A 21,148-nucleotide genomic window follows, 5' to 3' on the forward strand; every position below is an offset into this window, starting at 1 on the left:
GACCGGTTGAGCGTTCCGAGCTGACTCCGCTGTGGTCTACGACCCGACACCCGGCGCACACGGACGCACGCAACTCGCTCGCGCCACGAGGTGTACGTGCACACACGAAAGCCGAGAGCATGGCGCGCACGAGTACCTACCTACCTATCTACAACCGTAGAGCCGGATATTCACTACACGCAAGCGGACATCATTGAGAGGGCTCCTTCCTTCTCTCTTCTCTTCTCTTACCTCCTTCTCTCTTCTCCCTTCGTCCTCTCATGTCCTCTCTGGGAGCGAAGGGGAGATTATTCTCGGAGGGAGAGAGGGAGAGATGGTAAAAACGAGGAGGATCGAGGGAGGGATGGTAAGGGTTTCCTCTCGCTTCTACCCGCGTCTCCGACTATCACCGCGGCTTGGCTTGCATATCGTGCCTTATACTCGCCTTCTCTTCGGTATCCTTCGGACTTTCGGCTTTCTAACTTCTTTCGCGCGCACCGTCTCCCTCTTTTTTTCTCTCCGCCTCCCTCTCCGCTCTCCCTCGCATCTCGTCTTGTGTAACCCTCCTTTCCTCGCTTCGTCCTTATCTCGCGATTGAAATACGGGCGTGCCGTGCACACACAGAATGCACAGACTCCTCATTGCTTTGAAACTCTTCTTAACTCGCTCGTGCCCATCGTTTCGTTAAACCGTAGTTTTCGCCATACATGTCGCTTTTACTCTTCGCGCTTTCGTCGCTTCGTCTGATCTCCCATTTTTCTCTTTTTTTTTCTCCTTTGCTTCTAGGTTTTTGCATTTTTTTTATCTCGTTATTGCTCCATTTTGCTATAACATGGACTCCTCTTAGCGTTCTCGATCTCTTCATTTCTTTCTTTTCGTTTTCTATTTATTCTACCGCGAACCTGTTTATTCTTCTTTTGCCATTCTTCTTCCGCTGTTTTTTATTCCATTCAAGATAATATTTTGATTTCACTTTATCTGTACTATTTTTTCGAAATACCTAAGCTGAAGAACTTTAAATGAACACTATAAACATTCTTGCGTAACATACGTGACTTTACTAAATTTTCATTAATTGGAACATTGTTAGAAATGTCAATTAAACTATTGTATAATTATGTTGATACTATTTTTATCACAGTAATTGAGAAAATTTTGTATTATATATGTATTATATATTTACGACAAACAAAAGTTTAGTTTCTGGCTAATTCTAAATTAGCTGAGATTGCATTAGCTACTGTAGCTATGAAATTTGCTAATACATACAGAGGATTTGCTGCTATAGCTAATATAAGAACGTGATAGCTAAGTATGTATCTGTTACAGATCATTTTATTTAGTAATATGAAATTAATTGTCATAATTATCGGATATGTCCATGTAAAAGAAAATTGTCTTTACCACAGCTAAGTATGGTTTGCTGAAATTGTATTTGCTATTATACCAAATTGTTTGCTACACATGTCAGAAAATGTTTGCAATGATCAATACATCGACATAGCAAAATGCATATCTGTTACAATGATTATATTTAAGCCTCACTATGGAAATTAGACCTCGCAGACACGTTAGGTGTCCATAATGCTAATGAATTAGCCAAATCTAATTTTTAACTGTGGTAGCTAATCTTTTTTTCCGTGTTGTATTTGTTTGAGAAAAAGAACGTACATTGCTAAAAAAAATATATATATATATATATATATATATATATATATGTATGTATGTATATATATATATATTTATGTAGAGAGCACTTTGACTCTTTTAATGTTGAGAACCAGTACTTCGCTGTCGATAAATGGACTTCATCAACGACGAATCGTCCGAAATCCGATTATCACGGAATAGAACGTGTCGTGGCGTATCAATTTGATTTAAGATTTAAAGGACTGGTGTCAGCGTCTTTCCGCCGCGAAGTTTGACAGTAACGAGGAAGACGTCTCTTGGCGCGGTAAGCCTCCGCGGCGACTAATCCTCTCGAGAAGCCAGTTAAGGTATTTGTATTTTAATTAGCTCCTCCTTTTCGATATCCGTTTGTTCTGCCCACACTCTTTCGCCGCGCTGCGATCTCGGGACCTTCGCCTCCTCCAATCTTTCTTTCTCCAGGGCTCCTTTCGCTGCTCCTCTTTCGTCCCACCAAACCTTCGAATCGTTTAATCATAATCTAATAACCGGCTGACACAAAAAACTAACTCGATAAGTGCACGCCGCTCCCTCGGTGTGCGTTCTTGTATGTGAGGGCGCGTTCCTGCGCGAGACGCCGCCGCCGCCTCCGCCGAGCTCGACTCCCTTCGAAGGCTTCGAGGGCCACTGTGGCTCCGTGTGAGAGTTATATCGCATACACGAGGCGGCCATGCACGTGCACACCCGTGAGGACTGCGAGCCGCGCAGATTCGAATAAGAGAGGAGAGAGGCGAACGTCTCTCCAGATATTATCTATTGCAGTCTGCCTGTCAGGCTGACTTTCGGTCCGAAAGTCAGCCCGAGCGCGCTACGGGATGAAGTGTCTTCTGCATAGTCACTCTCTTTTTGTACTTCTCTCTCTTGCTTTCTTCTCCCTTCCTCCCTCCACTCTCTCTTTCTCTCTCTCTCTCTCTCTCTCTCTCTCTCATATCTTTTTTTCAATCTCTTCTCTCTTTCCCTCGAGAGTTCGACCATCTCGCTAATCCCGTTGTAGCACGCCAGGCACGCCAAACTGAAGCTTTCCGTGCGATTCCCGATGGCGCGTTTATTTTCCCTCCTCTGGCCCTCCCGCTCGACCTTTTGCTCCTCATCTCTTTCCTTTCTTTTCTCTCCGACCGCTCCCTGTCCTTTTTTCTTCTCTCTTGTTCCGACAAAATATATCGGCTGCCTTGCCGCCCGAGGAACTTCTCGGCAAGTACAAAAAGGGCCGCGGTTTGCCGAGCGATTTGCGAAAATTACACGATCTTGAAGGCCATTCCGAGTAATTATAATATATTGTGGCGTCTTCGCGTTTGAAAAATGGTTTCGTCACTCGCGGCCTCCTGAACGCGCCGAATCATTTTATTCAACACGGGACTTCATTAAACACTACATGTTTTTATTCGCATATTTAACCACGTCGCGTTGCTTGGAAAAATGTGAACGTTCCGTAAGTAATATCCTTTAAGCTTTTAAAAATTTTACACGGCAAAGTCCGTGATGCATAAAATTTTCTGTTTATTGACATTTATTGACATATACATCGTGAACAAATATTATAATAGAAGAGCAGCTATTTTTCTCTAGATTTTTTATTATCATAGAATTTTTTTATTAGTCTTACTATTTATCAAAGCTTCTTTATTTGAAATTCCTGATTATTCATAATACTAGGAAATTCCATATTGAAAGAATAATTTTGTTGAATATTTAAAAATTTAGCTAGATACAGATCTGAAAATAATTTTGTTTGGACCATCAAAATAATTATGGACGGCTCAAATTGGTTGTTAGAATGTCAACATTTTTTTTCAGAATTATTAAGATTTCTACGTAATTATTTTGATGATCCAACAAAGTTATTTTCAAATCTGTACCACCTAAATTTTTAGATAATCGAGTAGAATCGTTCTTTCCGTTTACGTTCCTTCCGTTTACGTTAACCATGTAAATCTTACAGAATGCACAATCTGTTGTTTCTATAAATCTCCAAATAACGACAAATGTAACTTTATTCGCACAATTGTTACATATGAACAAAGAGCGGACGAGAATTTCAATTTAAACGCAATGGCCATCGTCCGTTCTGAAGTAAACTGTTGTAACCGATGTCCCATTGTAAGTTAATTCTTCCTAACGGCGCGGCGTCCACTCGTGAAACTTATAATCAACGATACCATGGCTTCATCGCTCGTTACTATATCACGCTGATGTTACGTATACAGGATAATACTCGCGGAATGAAACGGCGGCTACGGTCGCTTATTGCTGGACGAACAAAGCCTGCGGAGCAGGCGTAACCGTGGATACAGTTCTTCTCTATATAGATCTTCTCTGACCTGTCTTCTTCGCTTGTCATTCTTCCTCATAAAACTTCGCACTCTCTTCTAACTCCTCATATTGCTCGGCAACATATATAACACTGCCACATCTCGAGAGAACGAGAGACTCACACTACCAACGCTTGTAAATCTTTCCTCCCCTAACGAGGTGTCGTAAACGCGATCTTATTAGCCCGTGTGCTCGTCTTTAAAATATGTGGACTTTCCGAGCATCGGTGCTCATCATGCTGCAAACAGTCGACAATATTTCCCTTCTTCGAATGAACCTTACATTGGCCCTCCTGGTCGATTTTTTTTTTTATAAAATTCAATGAAGTCTGCGAGCTGCGAGAGTGCAATTGTTACATGGAATAGACGATGCTATTCAAATATTCAAAGGATTATATTATTAAGAAAAAATGGAGTAAAATTTCTACATGCCTTCTTTCTTGCATGTTCAGAAATTAATCTCAATTGTGATCCTCCCTCGTTGCTCTTTACGGGAAATCTCATGGATCGCCGATCCCACGGCCATGTGCGATATTGTTAGTCACGGTGGTTTGCGACGGGCTCGCATTGTTTCTTATAGTGTTTCGCTGTCTTGTGGTCCGATTACAATGCGACTTCGTGGTTATTATCACAGCGCGCGACAAGAATCAAATCGCATACAGCTGCCCGCGGGTATTTGCAATGCAGACTCCTTTCGCGTGCGGCCGCAAAAGAGAAAAGGCGTAGGAGAGAAAGAGAGATGTACGAGGAATAATCGGCGCGCAGACAGGACTGACGAATGGGCTACGACCGTGAAAGACATTGTAAGATCGATAGATGGAATCGTCGCGTGTAATGTAAATTGACTCTCGAGCGGAGAGCCAAGAGACGACGACGAACATATCGTCGACGCGTGCCGTGAAAAGCTGTTTTATGGAAATTAAATTCTGAAAATTAAACTCTGCAACTTTTATGATAAGTCTCCACTGTAAATATGGATTAGCTGGTTATTACGTCTTAAGATCATCTGTAACAAAAATGTAACGCAAGGAGCATAAAAAATACTTTATTAATTAATAGTTTGATTGGTTAGCTTATAATAATTAAAGCTTAATAGAATCGAAATGGTTTTCATTTTGTATTGAAATTTTCATTCAACGCGACTTGTTGAAATCTATCATTAATATAAAGGAAGTATATATTCTGACAGATTTATATAATTAATTGATGTATAATTTTCCAAAAATATTTAATATTTAACTTTCCATATGCAATCGTATTTTTACTTGCTTCGTCCAAGTTTTTTTACTGTTCTAGTATTCTATCTAGTATTCTAGCCTTTCAAAAAAATGTAGGAAACTTTTGGGTTACTTTTCATTTCTATTACATTATTAAATATATTAAATAATTTTTTAACAAGAGAAGAGGAAACCGAACTTTACCCTCCTTTATTTCGAAGAATTTGAAAGTAAAATTTCATTTGTACTAAATAAAAGAACCCAGATTACAGACAGAGAATTAATTAGAAAATTTGCGACAAATGATTTATTGGCAAGTAATAATTTTTCTACATTCACGGTAGGCGAAAATCTATTAAAGAATGATGACAAAATATTCTCGTAATAAGATTCTGTAATGTATGCTTTTCATATCGCCTAAGCATTTTCGCGTCTGCAACGATTGCAAGAGCTATGAAATAGGAACACTTCACGGATGTAACTTTATGGGGCATTCCACTGCAATGCGCGAAGATTAATGAAAAAAGCGCGCTTTAACGGGCGAGCCAACCCCATGCGAAGGAGGTACCGCCGTAATCGCGTTCTTGTTTCGCGATGGAACGCGCGGTTTTCTCGGGATCTCTTAGGGTAAGACCGAATACGGCTTAACGTGGAATCATATTGAGCCGATCGCTCCACATCGGCAATCGCAGTTTCTCAATATGATCGGATAACATCGGATACTGGCAGGAAACAGCACGGCATGGACAGCCAAATATGGCTCGAGTCCACATTATTCGAACCTTCGAGTCGTGGATACTACCGGCCAGAAACGACTACGCTACTATCCTGCCATTAGAAGGAGGGCCACTAAACCGAAGACAACAGCAAGGACGACGACGACAACGACGACAAGGTGAATGACGCCGAGCGTTGTCGCGACGATACGTGACTGCAACTGTCTTCCTGTCGTCTTCCTTTCTTCCCCCCTCGTCCTTCGTACTTCAGTTTCTTGCACTTCCATTCCATCTGTGTCTTCGATGGGGAGAACATTCTTACTTCAGTCAGCAACCCGCATAGTAACGACGGTAGCACCCGATGAAGGAGTCACCTCTGAAATTCATTAACTTCGAGATCTCCAATGCGTTGCACGATACTTGATATCTAATGAGTTCCATCGAAGATCTTGATTAACAACGATTGAATAATTAATTAAGGAGGATCGTGTTCTAATGAGATCTTCAGTGAAATTTTAATTTATACGAATAAATATTAGCATTGGTCCGACTCTGCCGCAAATAATTCAAATATTAAATTGCAAAATTAATCCTTTCGTTTTGTAATACTGCAACTGGAAGTTCGCGACTTAATTGAGTCTTATAAATCTGCTTGTAATTTTTTCTGTATTCAAACTAAATCCTATTATTTATTTTAACGTAAGATTCATGTTCCTCATATCCGTAAAAAAAATAGTATATCCGTGAAAAAAAATAAATATGTATACTATACAGCGGTTATACAGTGGTTAACGCATTACAAAATCGATAGTGTGGGATTCGATTGGCACTTAACAGTCGTGTAATTGGAGCATAAATAATCCAGTGACCGGCAACAAACACGCAAGACCGAACCCGAACACGAACCCAGGTTGTTAGCCGCGGTGTACCGCGACTGTATGAAGGTACAGCCAATTTTGTTAATTTGAAGAACTTAACGCGATACCGAGAACATTTCAGCTGCGACCATTATATACAAAATTTAACGTGTACGCGCGCGCGTGCGTGCGCGTGTGCGTGCGTGCGTGTGTGTGCGCGCGCGCGCGCTGGTATGTGTGTGGCATCGTATTTATGCATAAGCACACGAGGCCATGCTTACTAATAAGCTGTTGCGTTTGCGTGCGGACTCGACGCGATGCAGGTGTAATGAGCGAACTTATAGATGATTATCATTTTCCGATACTACTCGTATCCGATTCAATCGGAATTTTTGCGAGCGGTAAGGGAAGAGAGATAGAACGCTAACGAACTCCCGTAGGACAGCCGTGCATATTTCTGTTCCTGTTAGTCCTTCGCCGCGGGGCGAAATTGTAATACCGCAAATAACACAGTAGCTCTGTACACCGGATATTGGATAATTGGTGGTACACCCTTGTCACAGAATGAGTTAATTTACGGGAGTAACTTCTTATAAATAGCGTCGCTATGTTATTTGCAGTGTAATTTAAATGAGCGTATTTAACTTTAGAAACGCAAATAGATCGCCAGATCTTTTTTTCATAATAAACGATGATGAACGCGCAACGATAGTTTTTTTTATGTTACATCTCGGAAATTAACATAAGTCAATCTATTCCTTTTTTAAAAATGGTCTGAGTTGTACACCGACAATAAATTGGAGTAAAACAAATTAGAGATTTTCGAATAAGAGTTTAGACACGAGCCGCAGTTTTATATGCAGGGTAGTAATTTTAACAAAAATCTACGAGAGAGAAGAACACACATTTACTACTACAAATTATACTTACATTATTACTTTCTCTTTCTCGTTCTGTTCTATCTTTTTCTTATTTATTTCTGTTTCTCTCTCTTAGGAATTATTAAAATACGGATTAATCAAAAGTGGCTTTCTCATTTCTAGACTCTTATTAGATAGTCTCTAAAACAAATTATATTTATTTCACTCCAACTTATTGCATCAATTCAGAATATTCTTCGATAAAGACGCATTTCGTACGACGAACGATGACTTCCTCGGCATTTCCATGTTCGTGTCATTCTCTAATACAGCAAATTATTAGAATTTCGACTTTTTTTTAGATTACCTCGTGCTAACTTGATTTCATATTTCATTTTCGATTGGTCCTAAACTGAAAGTTTAGGATCAATCGATTTCGCTCTCTCGCTTTGTCTCCGTACGTATCGAAATGGTCGTTAATATAGCGGGCACTGTACCGTGCTGACCGATGAGGGAGAACAGACCTAACACCCCATCCTCTGGGGGATTTCGCAGCCGCGATACGGCTGGTCCCAAAACCCTCCTACGGTTCACGATTTATGACCGTTGTCGTCTATATCTCCGGAAGAAATAGATTACGGCGGAACGCGCGCGAGTCGAACGAGGAACTGATATATTAATTTCTCACGTATACGAGTATAGAAACGCATCTGCCTCACCCGGGACAAAACTTCCGAAAGAGAGATGGATAAGCTTTCGGAGATTGTTTCTTGTCGTCGCGCTCCGCGAATCTCAATTGCTCAGTCAAATTCTCTTTTTTGTAATGCCGCAAGCAGTTCCGTAAAACAACCCCGGAGGCAGATTCCGAGATTTTCATAAATAATTTGGTCATCCTGGACAAAGTGGGACGATTTGAAGTTTAAAGCGAGAGAGGAGATAAAAAGAGAGAAAATCGAATGAATGGCAAGTTACGCGGTTGCTGGATGTCATACATATGTACGCGAGTTGTATCCGATTAATCAGTGTAATAGACCATGTTGTAATCGCGGCGGACACTCCATTATGATCATTCGCTTGTACAGTTTCATACCGCTAATCTGAAATTAATCAGCCGCTTAATCATTACCGTTTCGCATTGAACTCTCTGCGCGGCGAGCGGCCGTTCCTTCTGTTACGAATGTTAGGACGACGACGACGCCGCGCGTCCTTGCACCTTTCTCTTCTCTTCTCCCACTTCGTCCCATGCTTTAACTCATGCACACGTGCGATCCCTCTTCAGTAAATGCGGGCACAAGATGTCTGAATGGGCCCACATCGTTCTCTAATTGAAATCATTAACAATACGTCTAAGTAGAAGGATTGTTGTTTACTTGCTTTTGATTCTTAACTACTCTCCAGCGAAAGCACAGATCGCTGAAATGCGTCGCGGTATTTAAAAAAAGGTCTTCAACCTTAATTTAAATAAAAATCAATTTTTCAACGAGTATTAAATCATTTCTCTTTTTACTGTCGTCAAAGGCGAGCGTTGAAAGCTTTCTACAGACTAAGAACCGTATCATTTATCTTCAATCACTGATGAGTCTGTCACTGCATTTAGTTATTCATCTGTATGCTAATCAATATATGTAGTTCAGTATTATTATTCAGCGAATTTTTTGCACACTATCCCCACGTTCATCGATCACGAATCGTATCTCGCACACATTATCTTCTTGCAATAAATCTTTAGTTGTCGATCCTCCTGTTTTTAATTACCAACCATGTCGTGTCGAAGAGATTTTTATTATGGAGCGTAAATAAATTCTTTTCTACTTTATTCCTCTCACTCCTTTCATTCTTCCCGCTTTCCGAATACCACCGGCTCGCAGACCATCGCGGCTGATTGAAGAATTTATGCCGCACGCCGGAATGCTCGATGGTCTGCATTAATATCGCGTTTTTGGCGACGTTCGATGCCTCGTTTGGAGCTCATTATCGCACGTGACGGTAGATTTATAACGCTCTTTAATCTATGATGTAACCTCTCCACATTTGTGTTCTCCCTTCGCCGGTGCGCGCAGTACCGCGAACGGCGCCTCTTAATCTCGGAATTTCTTTGTCATAATGCATCCAATCAGGGGATTCATGAATTAAACATTTCCATCGTATCTCTCGCAGCGCGATAAATCCGATATTTAGAATCGGCCCGAACGACCGGCGGGCCGCCGATGCCGCGGGCTCATTTTTTATTCCGGCGTTTTATTCGTCGCGGCGTTAAACGTCGGCGTTAATTATATGACAGTTTTATTAATACGACCGACGATCTCTCGATCTCAACCACTATATGTATAACTCGCGTCTTGTCGGGATTTTTCACATTGGCCGTTGTATCTCACCGACGGTATATGATGTGTACGTGTACCTTCGGAGTATACGACGTGTCGAAAAATCTCTGGCGCTTACGCATCCATGTATGTATCTTCGCCTCTAATAATTTATTTCCGTTGAGAAATTGAGTCCGAACGTGCTGAGTTTCCAATCGTGAAATGTTCCCAATCCCAAAACACATTTGTTATTGATCGAAACGCGGCACTGGTCACTCGTGTATGCACGAGTGTGAGGAAACTACCGATGATCAAGTGGGTGTAGGCTATTATACACATCGTCGGGAAACGTCAGTCGGCTTGGGTGTTGTTATTAATTAAATGTCTGACTGATAGGCATCAAGCGACACGCCAAATCCTCTCGTGAGGCTCGTCCCTATTAGGCATCATTTGTCTCCGCTACTGTATGTGGATATACCATCTCGTCATTCTCTTTTTAATCCGAGTCTTTTCGTTCTTAAATATTGTCAAATATGTTTTATTTGAAACATTAGTAAAATAATTTTTAATAATATACTTTTAATTACACTTTAGATGTTTTGCTAATTTAAATTTAGATGTTTTGCTAATAAAAGTTTTTCCAAATCATTGTCTTAGACAAAATTTTTTAATCGTTTTATTATAAATAAATTTTGTTTTTTTTTCTTTAAAAATTAATCATTATTAATAATTATATTTTAATTACAAGTTTTAACCTTATACTGTATTTCAATGTTAAAGTTTTTTTCTAAATAAAAGTATCAGTATTTGTGATATGAAAAATAAAAAATACATGATTCGTACAGATATTGTGAGATATCATTGTTGTAATTTTTCCCCTCTGAATTTGACATTGACTTGCAAATCGAAAACGTCAAGGAAGTTACAGATAATTGTTGCCTTACAATGACGATGTATTATCGGCCAGGCATCAGCTAGTGGTTTCGTTTTACGGTAATAAATCATTATGCGAACATAAGCCGAATTAAATTAATTAACGGAAACACGCCCCCGCGCGACATGCCGGGACTTTTTGCCGCCGGTTCGTTTACCGTTATCTTCAAATATGATCACGCGGTGAATATGTCGTTGTGCAACGCGGATATAAAATAACGTAATATCATCTGGGGTTGCGGGGCACAACTCTCGACAGGGCAGATCGGTCGTCCTCGCCGATAATATTCTCCTTCTTGCACGGCGAGGCCCGCGATTCGTTTGACTCATCGTTTCTCATCAACACCATGAAAAACCCCTAGGTATCGATCGGACAACTATCGTATCGTTATGCCCGACGGATACATACGGCTTATTAATATTAATGAATGGCTTCTCATAAGTTCTCCTTGATTTATGTCTCCAAGTCCTACGCCAATGCGCGAGCTTGTTGCCCCGCCGTAAATCTTCGACCGTAGCGGGACAAAAGTAATTTCTGTACGTTATTTGTATTTTTAACGGATTCCCTTCGGCGCTCCGCGCCGAGTCCCTCGTTTTCATCGCATCCCCTCGTTTTTTCGCCGTTCGTCAGCTGCTTGAGACACGCGCAGAAATCAAATTTGTGTTTAAAAAAATGTCTCCAATCATCGAAAGATTTTTCATACAGTGCGGCGTAAAGTTGTTTATCGTTTACATTACAATGACAAATCACATTCGTGCTATATAACTCACAATCGCGTTTGACAAAAAGCCTTACACGAATTGATATAAAAGTCGTTTTGCCATTTAATTTTATATTACTCTCAATGTGCTTGAGAAAAATGTTCGTACTATAAAAATAGAACTTATAGAACAATCGTGCATAATTATCGTTATTAGGATAACATGAATTTCTTGGCCCGAGAGCGCAAAGGAAGAAATTAGAGAAAAACGGAAAATAAAAGGAGAAAATGATGAGAATCGGAAAAACCAGGGCGAGCGTGCCGGATTCTCTCAAGAATTCTCTCGATAAAGCGTTTCGTGGCTGAGACGTGATTAGCCAATATAGTAACGGCAAATTAAAGGCGACGTATCAATTTGAAAGCTAAAAAAGGGGACAATAAAATGTGTATGTTCCGTTTCAATAGGGAAGTTCTTCTAGAGATGTACTTCAATCTAAGTGATTTTTATTGTATTATGATCTGGAGCATTGGAAAAATACAGTACAATTTGATACTTTCTTGGTCCTTTCCCAAAGTCAAAATCCTTACAGTACGTCATGCTGAAGAAAGTAGGATAATTGCTCGAAGATTGACGCGTGTCGACACCTTAGTGACTTACGCCGCGGCGCGCACTTTCGTCGGCACGGCTCGCGCACAAAATTAGCTCAACACATTAAAATTTCACGAAGAACGTATATGTGCGCGGCGATTGTAATTAAACGTAAATTAAATGACGAAGACTTGGATGCGCGCAATCGCCTGCTGGATTCCAACGTAACGAGTTATAAACGCAACCGTATAAGCTCAAAGACGCGGCTTCACGTCACGTTGCAACCGTGACGCAGCTCCTGCTTGCCTGCCTGCTTGCCTGTCTGCCTGTCTGTTGGGATGCGAAGTCATCGACTTCGCTTTGCCGCGTGTCGGGAAACGACGGTAATTTCGGCATTCCGCAGGCGGGCCCGCGAAATTTCAGACGTCGCCGCGCGTACCCGCGTCCGCCAGGTGACACGAGAAATTACAACGTTTACCCGCGGAGTTACTGTGGAGAGGCACGTTTGACGCCCCTGAAATTATCTGCGCGGATCTCCGTAATTAATTAAAGGAGACGATAGAGCGATAAAAGAGAGCGACTACCGGGCTGTCAAGCGGGACGCGCGCAACTTCTTGGAGGTGCATCGTTAATTCGTCGCGACGCGTTCGACGGAGTGTGCGAAATTTACAAGATTACCCGTCGAGAGACGGGAAGAATCAATTTAATTGAGAGTCAATGATACCCAGAGTAACTGAGTACTACTACTCGTGCCCTTGTCCTTCTTCGTACCCGAAAGTAATGGGGAGGGCCGTTCTAAGGATCTCGCAGAAAACAAGACACGAGTTTCCGTTCGGGAGTGGAATGGTAAATTATGGGCGTTATTGTCCGCCCGTGAACAACAGCCCGCCTCATTACATGTGGGAATTATTGACGCTGGACCGCCTCGATGGTGCTACTCCCCATCTCTCTCTCTTTCTTTCTCTCTCTCTTTGCTTCCATGTATGCAATACAATAACGTGCGGCTTCGTCGCCTCCACTTTATCTTACCTCGGCCTCGTATCATCTCGGATCTTGCCAGTTGCTTCTTTCTATCCTAGAGGAAGCTAAGGATGGTGAATCCTATGTTTCGTGTACTCTTATACTTTGCCGTTTCGTACCTATGTGATATTCTAGATCGTACAACCCCACGTGCGGCCCCAGCTCGTTCAAAAGGACCCTTAGGAAGTAACTATGGCCGCTCGTTGTAACTCGAGGCTAGTGGCTACACCGACCGAAGGGATCGTTTGCGATGCAACGTGTACGGGCAGACGGGAGGTGGACGCGGTAAACCGCTAAGCAGCCCGGATATGGCCATACAACGGGCTATCAAGAACGAAATTCCGGATAATTACGTCACGCGGGGCGACCGCGTTCGAGGATATGCGTTTAATCTCTACAAAGCTCTCTCGCTAATGAAGAAGGCGGAGATAACAGTGAAAATATTCTATGTATAAAAGATTATGCAATTATGGGACCAGGAAATTTATTTGGGTAACTGTGATATATAGCTACCTGAAAAGATATTTATTTAAATTTTAATAGCAGATGATCATAGTTTTACAATTTTACATATAGATTCTTTATAAATTCATTCAATTTTATATAGTCTTGTAGAACTTAAATGAACTTTTAAGAGGTAAATGTTTATGAGATAATTATAAACTGCACATTTTCTGATCTTCGTTTCTCAAGATGAATTGTGCAAAGGCAATTATTCGCTCGCATTCGTTTACGACACTAGTCCTAGCATTAATGACGCCTTTCTAAACGTGCGCGCGAGAAATACTTAAGTTCGCTCGTGCAGATTTGTGTGCATTTCGTGAGAATTTCACGGACCCTCCAAAGACACTGACATTAATTAATTCTCGAACGAGATACGATCGAATGCGCAATAAACGGGAGAAAGTCGCCATTAGGCTGCCAGAAAAACTGGCGTTCGTTAAGAAGAGTTGAATTATCGTTATAAAGCTGATCGAAGATAATCTGATATATTAAGGTTATAGTGTAGCTTCTTTTTATTCCGGGAAATGCTCACCGTTATATATACCTATTACTGAATTTAATCGACAGACTAACGGTTTGCATTGAAGTTACGACGTGTACAACCGTACACACGTTGTAAATCGGTTATAATGAATGCATCCCGTTTCGCCACGTTAATAAGAGCAAAATAGAAACGAGTTACAGAGATCAATGAAGTTGCTTCCCAAAGTAAAATCGCACTATGTTATACATAATTTGATCCGTTACGCGCCCGGAAATAGTAATATCAAATCACAAATAGAAAAAAAAGATGAGAACGTTAACGTTTTTATCGATAATATACTGATAGTAGGATTTACGTTATATTTCGCATTACGCTCGCGGGATTTCGTGGAATACTGGAATCCCGCCGCTGGAATTTCGAAGCTCGACGAAAGTAACGATTATTCCGTTTATCAAATTTCGATGGTGAATTTTTTACGCTCCACCTTCTCTTCCCCCCGATAACCATTTTTTAACGGGTTATCAAATAGCATTCCAGCGAAACGTTGCGTCACGATATAGCCGAACGGTAATTGTTTAACGCGGGTAAAAGCGCGCGTCTCTCTCATCGCATTCGTGGCATAAATGTATAGCGCGCGCACCAATACTCTCCGGCCAGGTAAGCACCGATTGGTTTAAAAATCGGAGTCGGATGGTACGGAATTCGACGTTCAACAACTCGACGAAGTATCCCCTCAGGATCGCGAGAAATGGCCGGTCTTGCCTGCCTGCCCGCCGCGATTCGTCCCAATTGAGTTTCCGTCGATAAAAGCAAACGGTGCCGCGCGTCTCGTCGGCGCAAAACGTCCGCGATCATTCCGTTAAAACCTGCGTGGGAGGCTACCCGTCGTGAATCGTCGTGTCCTGTCCATCGACGTCAACCGACGAAAGCTCGATTGCCCAGCGGTGACGAGGAATACAGATCTGTCGAATGGATCTCTCCCTCGGGGATGAAGAAGGGGAAGGTGCATGGCGTATTGCCGTACGGAGCGAATCGCACGTCGACTGATGCATTCCTGCGCGAGAGAAAGAGAGAACGAGAGAAACCCTCTCGGGCAGGATGGTCGCGGCGGAGAGGGCCAACGGTGTAATAAATTTCGAGCCGGTAAAAACGGCACGGTGGGTTACGAGAGATTGATGGAGCGACGCGCGAAGGTGAGAGCGCGAAAGGCGGCCCCGGTAAGCGGCTTCGCCCGCCCGCTCTCTTCTGACAGTGATCATCAAACCAGAAAAAGTCGCCACCCGGAAAGCTCCTCGGCCCTTACCCCGCCTGCTCCCGGGCTTCGCCCCCTTCGATCGTATATGCGCTGGCTAACTGCCGTAATAACTGCACTCTCTGTGTGTCCGGGTGGAAATAATTTTAACTCAATTATACGACGGTTCCCTTCACCCTTGCCTCCTTCCTCTCTCCTCGGTTGTTCGCTTCGCGTAGTCTTCATCACTGGCTCCGGCTTGACGACGGCTCAGGAACGCCCGTTCTTTCGTTACCGCGATATGGCACCTTGACATCCATAGCCTCCGCCCGCGACGCATTGTCTTGTAAGTACTCATTGTCAGTTTCACGCAATCATATAGTTAATCCTCCGGCTGGAGGATCTTTTTTCACACAAGCGAAACTTCACTCTCAAATTTCTTCCTCATTCTTGATCAAATTTCAATTTTTATTAAATAAAGATTTTTATTTAATTACATTTGAATTAAAAAGTTACTTGGTAGTGTAATACAGATGTTAAAGAGTAACCCTGAATTTTTCCACATTTTTTGAAAGCTTAAAATAGTAAAAAAAAATTAATTGGACTGAACTAGATTACAGATGAAGAGAATAAAATAAATGCAGATAAAGAACATTATTAACGTAATCCTTTAATCTCACCGATATATTAAATATTTCATTCAATTTTGATTACGAAGAGAAACAAGCTTAGGGAAACAAATTATCTATAATATATCTTTATTTATTTAACAATTATATCAAAATAAGCATTCTAGTATTTTAGTTGTCGTATAAACATTTAAACGTTTCGTCTTATTTATATTTACTCTTCTCTCCTCTTCATAGCAGATCCCTTGTTATATGTGGAATCTCTTTCTTGTATGCTTGCGGGATTGCCTATGTTTAGGGAGAGATGTACACGATATTTCATTCCATATAAAATACGCAAGAGCTTTACAGAATCCCGGATTGTTTGCAGTGGTATCAACCATAACCACGAGAGAAATGCGCCGTAATGATTTAATGCGTTTTAACACGTTCTACGGTATAAATAATAATTCGATTACGTTGAAACTACGTAATAAATGTCGTTACTAAATACAAACTAGACACGAATCGAGCGAGCAAATGGATGCATTTATAACCGTAAGCGTTAATTGGTTTAATGCCTTCATTATTGCAGCGATTAATTATCGACTATCCGAGCTTGTTTCATCGTGATCATATTATCTCGAGTGAACGCATCGCGCTGCAAAAGACATTGATTATACGCATAATTATGTGTGCACATACAGAGATATTTTTTCTTCTCTCTTTATTTTGACAACTCGGCATTAAACTCGACGTCAACATAGAACGGAGAAAAATTCGACGAAATAATAAGAAAGAAAGAGGATTCGGGACACCACGGTTATATTGACTCGTGAGGAGGATGAATAAGCGATCCGCGAAGTGTATCGGGCCGATGACGATGCTTTACGATCAAAGATAACACGCAGAAGACTATACGCCAATTTCAGGCCGCGTTCCCCGGAGGGATTAATCGCCCCTCGTTTAAACCTTCGGCACTCCTCGTGCTTCCATTTTTAAATCCTCGCCGGCATCATCCGGCTGCGGCCAGAGCATCTTCCCTTCACGTGCACGTTACATACGGGTATGGGGTAACTACTCTAATTATCGAGGTCTCGCGTAAAACGAGTATGTAAACATAAATCGACAATCTTGCCGAGTCAACCGCGTGATCGCTTAACCACACGGTAAGCCCATTTTTCTCCCGCTATTGCAGTGAGAAAGAGAGAGAAAAAGAAAGAAAACAGAGGGAGAGAAAAAGAGAGAGAAGAGTTTTATCCTTGACGTCTTATTACGATTAAAATCCTGTGTGTTTTCCGGTGTTTTTTTTTTCGCGTCCTCTAATTATTTCGCCTGAATGAGCTATCGGGCATATCTTCTGTAAATTGAAATCTCGAGACGCACATTTTTTCACGCGTAGACGACTACCTCGAAACGTCCCACGTTTCTAATTATGTTGCACGCGATTATCCCGATGACATAGGTACTCTCGCAATAAGAAAACCCGATAATTCGGCTATCATCCATCTGTCTTCTCATCGCATGTAAGCACTCGCTCCGACGAACGCGATGACGCTTTTTCCAGCTCGCTGTGTGGCTTCGAAGTCTCACTGCATTTATCTGGAAGTATATTACTGCACAGAAAAATAAATAAACTGTCCTGGCATATTTTGTGCTACTATTCTCATTTATATAACGATGTAAATAGATATGTAATAATTCCATATCCATTCACTGGAAACTCTGCAATAATTTTAATTCTTTTTTGCAGTACACAATAACTCGTAACGTCAGACCATCAATGATCCTATAAGAACATCCGTTGTATTGCGCGATGTTTTACGTTTCTCTCGTACCTCAGACGCGCGTTTGAGACGTGTATAAATCTCACGATCCCAAAACACAGCCATGAACAAAACACATATTTGCCCCGCCAGCCGTTTGATCTACGGCACAATGTAAATTTACCGCGAGAGAAAATAAATATGTACAAGCATGTAAATATCGATGCCTATTTAAACTGTCAATGCATTTAGGCAAGCAGGAGACGTGTACATATCTATTGATTCATAACTATGCTCTTATCGCTTTAATATATTATCTTCTCTCTATTGTATCAGAATTTATTTCAGGACTATAATAATATATGTAATATTAATAATATTATATGTAATATACAATGAATATACATATATTTATTTATATAATTAAATATTTACAAAATATATATTTTTTATTCGATAATTTTTATTCATAATTAGATTCTCATATTTAAATTACAAATTTTTAAATAGTCGAGCTGTTCCTTTTCTAATTAGAAAATTTTTAATTAGACAATTTAATTAGACAATCGCTCTACAATTATTATATTTTAAATTATCAAACTGCATTAAAAGATAACAAGTTTGTATTATATTTTCGATTTTAAAGAAGAATTTCTACTGTCACTCATGAAGCTCTCATAAAGTATCCCTTTGGCACTTTGGCACTAAAGGTAAAGTTCGCACGAACTCCCTTTGATAGCCGGGATGCTGTCGCGATATCCGATTATTCCATTTGTAATTACAACGATAATATACGACACGCCTTTTTCAAAGAATCTTACGTGTGGGGAGATATGTGTGCACGAAGTTCTCGATGGCGTCGGCGACGATGGCGGCGAAGGGGCAAAGGGTGGCGAAGGTACGACCGCCAAGCACGGAAGAGGGGGGGATAGGAACCCGTCAGGTGGGGGTTTCTGAGGCAAACGGCATGGACCGCGCACGCGAAAAAGGGACCCACGTAAATTGAAAGGGGGGCACGGCCGTCTTGTTGTGTTTAAAAAGGCAATTTGCGGGCTTGAGATACGGCCTATATATTACGGTGCAACTGCTATGGGTGGTGGGAGATAGCTCGGTCGATAGCGAGCTCCCCTTTTGCACGAAGGGGGACTTACCGTAGAGGCCCTGTTGGATACCTCTACCCCCGTCATTCCCTCCTCGCAGCGGAAATCTCCCTTCCCCGCGTCATGCCGTATCGTGGGCCTTCTATACTCTCCCACCATCGGACAGGCAAATGCGTTTCTTGTGTAGCTTACTGCTCGTTTGCGGACGGGACGATTTACTCTCGCGGTATAGTCGTATTCAAATATCCTCTCTTACCGCGCGAGCGAATCTCCTTCCTTCGCTCCGTCAATTTTTTCCCTGCTTTCACTCTTCCACCCTCCTCGCATTTCTTCGTCGTCCCTTCTTTCGTATCTTCTTTTTTTTTATTTCCCCGTTTCATCGTGCCTTGCCTAATTCATTTACCGCCCTCGCAATTGCCACGGGGCCCTAATCCTCCGTAACGTAATCGGGGGAGCTACCGATAGCCGTGAACGAGCTCGGGAGTTCCGGGTTTAATTATCCGGCTGCGACAAACGGAGCGGAGATGGTGGCGCGTTTGATAATTATGAGCAGGACGATTCTCCTGGTGTACGTTCTCCAAGTTACGCTTTTACGCTCGAATGGGGTGCAGTGATATGCGACGTAATCATTGCCGTCACATTAACCGCGCTGCAAGTCGTCCACTGCCGGTAATTATGTCGATCTGAAAGTGACAGGCCGATTTATCCGCGAATTCGGAGGACGCACAAACGCAGGAAAATATGCATCGCTATTTTCACAGAAAGGGAGAATCGCTTCGCAAAAATTTCAAGCAGATCTCTTTTATTTATAAGGTAAAGATGCCAATCTAATTTATTTAAATAGAAAAAAGGTTAAATAGAAATCTCAGAAATCTTCTGCGAATGATAATAGTTTGTTATAAAATATATTAAACGGATAAAATCATTTCAAAGTGATAATGATATTTTCACGTTAGAGTCTGTGTTTGTAGCTAAATCGAATCCAGATTGACGAAAGCATGTGGAACTGAAAGTGGCCATAATTTTGAAACACCTCGTTTAAAATTTACATATTTGCGATACATGGAAGATACACGCGAACATCGATTACCTCCCTAACCGGTCCGCATCCCGTCAACAATGTATTAATAAGTGACCATTTCGATAATTATACATCACGATGCGCCGGCGGAACGACGCGTATCTTTCTTTTTCTAGATTATCGATAATTCGGTAAGTTGTGAGGTGCAACAATTATAAAATATTTTGGCACGTAACATGCATATGCATCTGTAATATGAATATTGGAGTTGTTGGCAGCGCTGTATTGCGCACCTAACGTAATGTTCGTACTTATTAATATCTCTTAAATTAATGGGCTGTTTAATTTTAGCGGTATCTTGTAACGATTTACACATCCACCGCGTGTGCGTATTTATCACAAGCGACCACGCCCGTTTTATCGATACCGACTGGAAAGTGGCTTCCGTATTTCGCCGGGGTCGTAGCTTCTTCTCTTGGTAAAGCTTCCGCGAAAACTCGATTAAGTACAAAGTAGTCTTAAAAATCGTTTGCGCTCGCTACCAATTATACCAGTATGGTGTAAAGTGCTTCTGCTTGTCCCAGCGTCAAACCGGTTTGAAATAATTCGGCTACTTGTGCGCTCAGAATCTGTCTCGCGATAATTATCGCCTAAAGAGAGAAAATTTTTCTTTTTAAAGGAAATTACTTGGATCTTTTAAAATTATTATTATGTTTTATTGTGTTTGAGCAAGATGAAGATAGAGGTTGCGAAAAATATTGTATAAATTCTCGTCGTAAGGAATGGATTTTGAAAGAAATCAATTAAAGAAATCAATTTATCATACAATAAAATTGCTTTATATTATATTTTTAATGTTTAGAATATATGATATATTCTTTTGCATTAATTATGATAATTATATTTTATTATTAATTATATTTTTTAAGCCATTAATTATTATGAAATTAATAAAAATTGTACTAGATGCTTGAAAGGTTGATGCTACAATCTGACACATGATCTAGCACTCAATTGCAAAGGTAATATCTACATAGATACACAATAGTGTACGGGATCGCTTTATACCGTTCCGTAAGAATGTAGAAAATATATTTGTACAAAGTATACAAGCTCATTTGCACAGAATGTGTGACAATCGCGATAAATTGTATCCTGATATCGATCTCCTTACGTTTCTTAATAGCACGATCTAGCTATGTTGCGTATCCTCCAGTTTACTTCTCTGGAGAGTATTATAAATATTGTAGTCGATTCCTATTAA

General features: G+C 41.1%; 1 protein-coding gene across 1 annotated transcript in view; it reads left to right on the forward strand.

Annotated features, from left to right (window-relative positions):
* Window positions 1-21,148, forward strand: part of LOC105622916 (lysine-specific histone demethylase 1A-like) — a 37,792-nt gene that overhangs the window by 8,756 nt on the left and 7,888 nt on the right. The window contains 1 exon segment of the mRNA XM_012204328.1: window positions 5,921-6,086. Coding sequence (XP_012059718.1) covers window positions 5,921-6,086 — 166 coding nt within the window.

Source organism: Atta cephalotes (genome assembly GCF_000143395.1).
Source record: "Atta cephalotes unplaced genomic scaffold scaffold00002, whole genome shotgun sequence".
Lineage (NCBI taxonomy): Eukaryota > Metazoa > Arthropoda > Insecta > Hymenoptera > Formicidae > Atta > Atta cephalotes.